Source organism: Echinops telfairi, unplaced genomic scaffold (genome assembly GCF_000313985.2).
Source record: "Echinops telfairi isolate 266 unplaced genomic scaffold, ASM31398v2 ScPeMD7_3509;HRSCAF=4178, whole genome shotgun sequence".
NCBI classification, from domain to species: Eukaryota; Metazoa; Chordata; class Mammalia; order Afrosoricida; family Tenrecidae; genus Echinops; species Echinops telfairi.
In genome coordinates, this window is record NW_022107407.1 from 17,773,372 (window position 1) to 17,781,284 (window position 7,913).

Consider the following 7,913-nt stretch of genomic DNA (forward strand, 5'->3'; position numbering starts at 1 on the left):
CCATAGCAACAACAAAACTCAGGTCAACCACTAATGAGACTGACTCAACCCTTTACAATTAAGAGCTAGAAAAAGAAAAGGCATGGATCCAGCAGCTGGAGGGTGATGGCAGCCATAGGGCACCTGGGATTGACAGCTGGACAGTATGCCCTCCAGGAGGAAAGCTCACCTCACTGGCACCATCAAGTACCGATCCTCAATAGCCACCAGAGATGACTGACCAGTAGGCTCCCTGAATCCACCAAATTGGTCCAGATGCCTTGGCATTATTAGCAACCACTTAAGAATGTGGTGTTACAGCTGGATCAAGTCCCCAAGAGTGGTTTTGAAGATGACAAAAAAATAAGACAGGCCAAATAAAGGCTGGTACAGAGGATTCAAAAAGCACTATAAGACAGCAGAGTCACAGCATGTAAGACATCTAGGTTCCTGTGACAATTGGTGAAAGCTACCCACTGATCAACTCACACTTACAATGGATTATTACTAAATTAAGAAAGAATCCATTAGGCTAAGTCACTTGCTACAGTAGCTATTATTACCCTAGTCAGGGGTCCTCAAACTTTTTAAACAGGGGGCCAGTTCACTGTCCCTCAGACCCATTGGAGGGCCGGACTATAGTTTAAAAAAAAAACTATGAACAAATTCCTATGCACACTGCACATATCTTATTTTGAAGTAAAAAACAAAATGTGGCAAAAACACCCGGCAGGTGCGGTAAATGTCCTCGGCAGGCCCCGGGTGGCCTACAGGCCATAGTTTGAGGATGCCTGCTAGTTAGTGAATTTTTTTTTTTAACAACGGCAACAACAAAAAAAAAGGGGGCGGGGTGACTAAAAGGGAAGGGATGAAGAGAAAACATTTCCAGGTGCAAATATAGGTACTTATTATGCAACTCAGTTTACTGTCTATAAAAAAATCACAAGACACACAAAGCAAGGAAAAAACACCGTCAAGTAGGAAAACAGAAAACATACAAATTAAATAAAAATGCCAAATGCCTTATCAGTAGCGTCAACACAGCCAAGCCTCTATGCGCTTGAAGGAACATCACTAGAAATTACACAAAAGAAAACAGAGTGAAGGAAAAACAGTACCCAAAGCAAACGAGAGAGACAAACAACAGAGCCTCCTTCAAGAGCTGTGGGACACTATCAGACTCCTGGAATTCCAGCGAGAAGAAAGACAGAACAGTGCAGAGGAAATCTCTAAGGAAAAAACAGCCAAGAATTTATCAGATATAATGAAAGAGACCAAGTAGAGGTCCCAGAAGCTCAGAAAACATCAGGCAGGATGCTTTCGACCAACAATTCCACTCCCTCTCACACACATATCATACTCAAACGGCTGAAAACCAAAGCTAAAGACAATATCTTGCAGGCAGTGAGAGAAGATGCTCCATCTAGAGCAACAAGAGGCAAGGTTAAGCAGACTTCGCAGCAGCGACTACACAAGCTGAAAGACAACGGGGTGGCACCTTTTAAGTGGGGAAAGAGGAAAGAAGAGCAGCAATCTGTGAAATCAGAACTCTATGCACAGCAAACATTAACCATGCCCTCTTACAAGTGGGCAAAGAAACACTTTTCAGACAAACACAACTAGAGTGATCATTACTGGGTCTACACTACCTAAAATTCTTCAGCCAGAAAGAATATTACCTCCCACAGAAACCTGGCCCTCCAAGACATGAAGCCAGAGGAAATGACATAAATGAAAGTAAACAGAAATGTCTCCTCTCCACGCCCCGCCCCATATTTTTGGTAGTTTCAGACCAGAGATTGGTAAGCTATGGTCTGGTAAGCCAAATCTAGTTCTTCACCTTTTGCCATATAGCTTGGGCTCACAACAGTTTTTACATTTTTAAATGACTGGGATCAAAAGAATAATAACACTTTGTGGCACATGAAAATCATGTAAACTTCAAATTTCAGAGTCCATAAAGTTTTGTTAGAACACAATCACATACTCATTCATTTGTGTGTACTTTCACACTACAACCACAAAGTTGATTAATTGTGACAGAGACTGCACAAAGCTCAAACTACTCACTAGCTGGCCCTTTACAGAAAAATTAAGCCCTTCCTCCAAAAGACAAATAATTATCCACAGATAGAAAAACAATTATCGATGTATTAGGTACTCATAGCAAATGTAAAAGTCAAATATATGACTGTATCCAAAAAGATAAAAAAGGAATTGGAAGTGTACTGTTTTAAGATTCTTATACTACATGTGAATTGGTATATTATTTGAAAGTAGACTATCTACTGAAACATGTTCTAAATCCTAAGGCAACCTCTTAAAATTTTTAAATAAGTATAAATCATAGACCAGCAGCAAAATTCTATAGAATCATTAAAAATTAAATAAATAAATTTATCTAAATTAATTGTCTTCCCAGTCATCAGAGACAGCAAAATTCCAAAATCATCTGAAAGCAACTCCCTAAGATGATTCCATTCTAAGTATGCAGTCTACCAATCCATGCCTGTAGGACAGAAAACATACTGAGAAGTTAGTCCTATTCCAGATCCCAAGCTGACCCTTAGATGTTCTGAAGCAAGTTGAACTACATACATATACATCTGTGATCCTATAAGGTTTTTGTGTTTGCTTTCTCCGAAGATTGAAACACCTTCACTTTTTGTCTAGCATTTCCTTCTAATGGTTTTGAAGACCCAAATGCAAGCTCTTGCAGCAATGAACCACAGGGAAGATACAGGCAGGTGAGGCTTAGGACTGGCCACTGACTCCGGGTGCAGGCTCTCTGGCTTTGTCTGGTGGAGGATCAGAGAGCAGAGGTAGGCACTCTGCTCCCTCCTTTTCCCTCTGCTCCTCCTACCACCCTTTCAGCTACTGCTGCTTCTGCAACCACTCTCCAGCCTCTACCAGCAGCTCCAGCAGCAACTGTGGCAGCAGGGGTGTTGAAGACAACTGGAACTGGTTCATAAGGTTTTAATATGGTGCTCACACAGTACCCAAATCAGTGTCCAGTTTCACAGAATGTATACTGGATATTAGGTGATACATACCTGTATTAAACAAAAATCTACATAAAAATAGGAGATGCTTCATTCTACATCAACCATTTCTTTAATTTCGGTGATAAAGAATCAGGTTTAGAAAAATAAAACACTTTCAACTAGAGCTTCTCAAGTTCATTTACAAGTGAGGGAAGGAACTATCATTTATGAAATACCTCTGGATGCTAGGCAAGTTTTTTTCTTTTTAAAATTTTAATAAATCATTTTATTGGGGGCTCTTACAGCTCCTATAACAATCCACACATCCATTTTATCAAGCATATTTGTATATATGTTGCCATCATCCTTTTCAAAACATTTTCTTTCTACTTGAGCCCATGGTATCAGCTCCTCACTTTTTTTCCTCTCCCTCCCACCCTCATGACCCTTTGATAAATTATAAATTATTGTTATTCTCATATCTTATACCATTCACTGTCTCCCTTCACTCACGTTTTTTGCTGTTCGTCACCCTGGGGGGATGGGGTTTTAATAAGCCAATCATTGTGATCAGTTCCCCCTTCTTCCCCCACCTTCCCCATACCCTCAAGGTATCGCTACTCCCATTATTGTTCCTGAGGGGGTTATAAGTCCTGGATTTCATGTGTCGAAAGCTCTTATCTGTACCAGTGTGCATGTTCTTGCCTAGCCAGCTTTGTGAGGTCGAACTGGGGTCATGATAGTTGGGGGTAGGGGGTGGAGCAAGCATTAAAGAACTAGAGGAATGTTATATGTTTTGTCGGTGCTATACTGCACCCTGGCTGGCTAGTCCCTTCCTTGTGACCCTTCCGTGAGGGGGTATCCAATTGTCTACACATGGGCTTTGGGTCTCCACGGTGACCCTCCTCATTCACATTGATATGATTGTTTGCATTGGGTCTTCTGATGTCCACTACCTGATTCTATCAACACCTGGTGATCACAACGAAGTCCTCTTCCAAACGGATTTTGTTGCTTCCCTGCTAGATGGCCGTTTGTTTATCTTCAAGCCTTTAAGACCCCAGACACTATGTCTTTTAATAACTGGGCACCATCAGCTTTCTTCACATTTGCTTATGCACCCACTTTGTCTTCAGCAATCGTGTTGGGAAGGTGAGCATCATGGAATGCCAGGTTATTAGAACAAAGTGTTCTTGCATTGAGGAAGTACTTGAGTAGAGGCCCAAGGTCCATCTGTTACCTTAATACTTAACATATAAATATATGTACATAGACCTATATCCCTATCGTTATATATAAATATATTTACATATGTATGTGCCTGTATTTATATGTCTATAAATAGCCTTTGCCTCCTAGTTAATTCCTCTATTTCCTTTTACTGTCCTCCTGGTCCCACTAACATATCCAACCTTCCTTTGGCTCTCAGTAATTCCTCTCGGCTACATTGCACTTGATCAACCCCCACCCAGCATTCTATACCCTCCTCGGCATCGATTTTGGATCACTTGTTTTCTCTTGTCCCCGGGTTTGTTGGCTCCCGCTTCCATTCCCCCACGTCCCCCTGGAACCATAGGTCCCATTGTTTTCTCCTTGGATTGTTTATCCTGCCTATCTTTATAGATAGGCATGGGGGAAAATAGCCTATAAAAGTTTCCTGTCTGTCTGTTGAGGTTTATGAATGTTTTCCAATCGAGTCTGATGAGATGCCAAGCCCTGCCCCTGAAGTCTATTTTGGGGATTCCTCCAGGACTTCATTGCTTTGCTCCCTTTGCTGCTCTGTTGCACCCCCTTGGTGTTTTGCCCTGGTGTGGGGGAGGTCAGAAGAGGCACAAGTCCTGCACTGTCTCCAGTGCTGTCCCCTGCAGCACTATGGGTCAGTGAGGGGATGCCGTACCTCATGGTGGGGCCAGCCCTACGGTCTTCTCTGTACATTGGCTGCTCCAAGCAGAAACATCATCCTTGGGGGCTAGGTGACTTTTTAAACATATTACATGCATGAAACAATCCTGGAAGTATTATATCCTATTTAGTAATTGAAGGTACTAAATTGAGAAAAGTTTTTGTGTTTCAACTAATATTACAACCATATTATCTTAATTAAGTACCACAGATAGGTCTATATGACTTCTGAACATTATATTCTTCCCACTCTACTATATATCAATACAGTAGAGGTTCAAAGGGGCAGAGGAAGGCCCTCAATGAGATAAACTAACACTATGGCTACAGTGGGCTCAAATAGGGCAACTATTGTGAGAATAACCCCGGACGGGGCAGGGGTTCACTCTGCTATACACGGGGTGGCGATGAACTGGGGCCAATTCAACAGCATCTAACAACAGCAACATATATAACATTTTCATTATTATTGCTTTACTAAATTAGTCAGGAAATAATCAAAATTGAAAGGGATATGACTACATTTCCTCTCCTACCACTATAGGTTTGCAACAAAAACCAATATCATTATGCCTTAATATTAATAATCTTTCTAATGTACAACTTTTCAGTTCTACTTCACAAATTTTAAAAAATCAACACTTTGCTAGTACATGCATTCAGACAAGATATTTGTGGTGGTGGTAGGAAAATGTTGATTTACCTTCACTTGTATCGTGGGTTGGAATTCTCTCACAAGCTTCATTGAAGAGTCATATATGGAATTTCCAATTTTCACTGATTCCGTAAGTGGCACAGGGCGAAAGTCAGTGTGATAGAGTTCAGCATTCAACCAGGAAGCCACGAGTCCCAAGTTCGGAAGAGTAGCACTCATGCCAACAATCTGCACAGCATTAGACCGAGGGGTGGCTAAACCTACCTGGCTGTGAAAAGCAAATGAAAATAAGGTTGAAAGACGAGCGCATTTATTACAAATAGTGCTACTACCAATTTCCTAGGTTTTATTTATTGATGCAAACGATTGTCTTTAATGTCCTAGATAATAACTTTGCGCTTAAATTAAGCTTCCTTTTATTTTGTGTGGCACTGCTGTTCTTTTTCTTTTTTAATTTATTATTAACTTGGAGTTAATACATATGTTATATCATTCCATAGCTTAATCACATCAAGCAGTATTGTACAAAGGCTACCACAATCAGTTGCCAAACATTCTTTTCCTTCCTGGACTCCTTAACATCATCTTCCTTTTACCACCATGCACCCCCAATTCCTTTTCTAATATTTTATATGTATAATTAATCATTGATTTTTCATTGCATCTTCTTAGTAATATATACATTTTAACTACCAATTTTTCTTTAGTTGCATTTTAAAACTTGTGCTAGGTGTTATGGGAGAAAGCCAAGGTTTTCCACTCTGGAAAAAAGTTACAATCCCAGAAACTCAAAATGACACTTTTGCCTTGTCCTATAGGGTTACTATGAGTGGGAATCAACTCGATGGCAGTGAGTTTGGGGGTTTGGGCTTCAGGTAGGAGACGTTTTTATTATCATTTCAATCGGGGCTATTTTCTCATTTCTATTGTGATTACTTTTTTAAACTCCTAAATGTATTTCTTTATGTCTTCTAGCTATGCTTTCCTTACATTTTTTTTGCTAGTTTAAGTTCATTGCTATCACATATATATTTTAAACCATCTCAATCTTTCAAAATACATTAAAACTTGTTTTCTGGTCCAGCAAATTTTTTGGTATGTGTTCCTGAAAAGAACACACGGTGCTTCTATTGTTTGGTGCCTTAGTCTACATGCAACCATTAGGTAAAATTGCTGGCTGTTTTATCAGGAAGATATCTGTATCCTTCATTTGGGAAACTGATTATTATGTTTTTGTTGTACTACATACTCAGAGCATTAAACTCTCCCTAAACTGAAAGGCAAAAGCTCCCAAATTGAAAGAACCTAATGAGTACTCAGCACATTGGATTGAAACAGACTAACACCAAGGCACAGCAGTGGTAAATCTTATAATACTGAGGACAAAGAGCAACTCCTAAAAATGTTCATAGGAAATAAAAAGGTTTTGTACAATGTGGGTGAAATACAGCTATGAAGAATGGCTGGGTTTGGACATGATCCACTGGTACCTATTGACGGGTCCGTGGAGGCTAGAGATGATCGCGAAGAGGAAGGACTGACCGGTCTGCTGTTTAAGGAGATGTGTAGCTCCTGAGCCTATGAGCACAACCTGCCTCCAGGATCTCGGGCTGATGAGTATGTGTAAAGGGGCTAGAGGATCTGAAGTGTAGGGAGGTCTATGTGAACTCGCACACTTGTCACTGATTCCCATTTGACCTAATCTGGATGGCGAGGGCTGAATTGGCCACACCCAACAAAACAAAAAGAGACATGTTTGTGCTGTGAGCTGGTGTACATTGCTGAAATCATGATGGATGGTCGGCCCTTAACTGGACTACATTTATCAAAGCAGATGGCCAAAGTTCCAACCAAAATGAAAATTCTTCATATCAAAGAGCATGCTTGTCTCCTCAACGTGCTAAGTTAATAGAGATAGGCAACTTAGAAATTAGCTATCTAACATGAAGAGTGACAGAAGCATGAAGTGGCTGGCTTCGAAGCTTTCACGGGTATTTTTAGTCAAAAAGAGTGAGGTAAGAGAGGATCCCCAGTAGATAGTTTCCTCTGATGGGCCTGGGGAAGACCTTGTGGAAGATACTGATAGGCTCATATGATTCAGGTGTAAGTAATTGCTGACCAGATGAATTGTAAATCTAAAAACTATAATTGTAGAAGATGTAACTGAGAAGTGGGGAAAGGGAGTTAATTCTCACGTTTGCAAAAGACAATGGTTATAGAAGAACCAGAAGGTGGTATCTGGTGAAGTAAAATTAATTACTAATCATTTTTCTTATAACTCCCATCAAATGATTGGATGAAACCAAGCAAATAAGTTGTAAAGGCCTCTTAACACAAGGACTGGTCAGTTTTGCCATGCCCCAGGATATGAGAAAGCCGTTCTTTTTTTTTTT

At 40.4% G+C, this 7,913-nt stretch overlaps 1 protein-coding gene across 1 annotated transcript in view; it reads right to left on the minus strand.

Annotated features, from left to right (window-relative positions):
* The window catches only part of POLQ (DNA polymerase theta), a 105,847-nt gene that overhangs the window by 86,306 nt on the left and 11,628 nt on the right, over positions 1 to 7,913 (minus strand). The window contains exon 6 of the mRNA XM_004709788.2: positions 5,569 to 5,788. Coding sequence (XP_004709845.1) covers positions 5,569 to 5,788 — 220 coding nt within the window. The remainder of the gene's footprint in view (positions 1 to 5,568; positions 5,789 to 7,913) is intronic.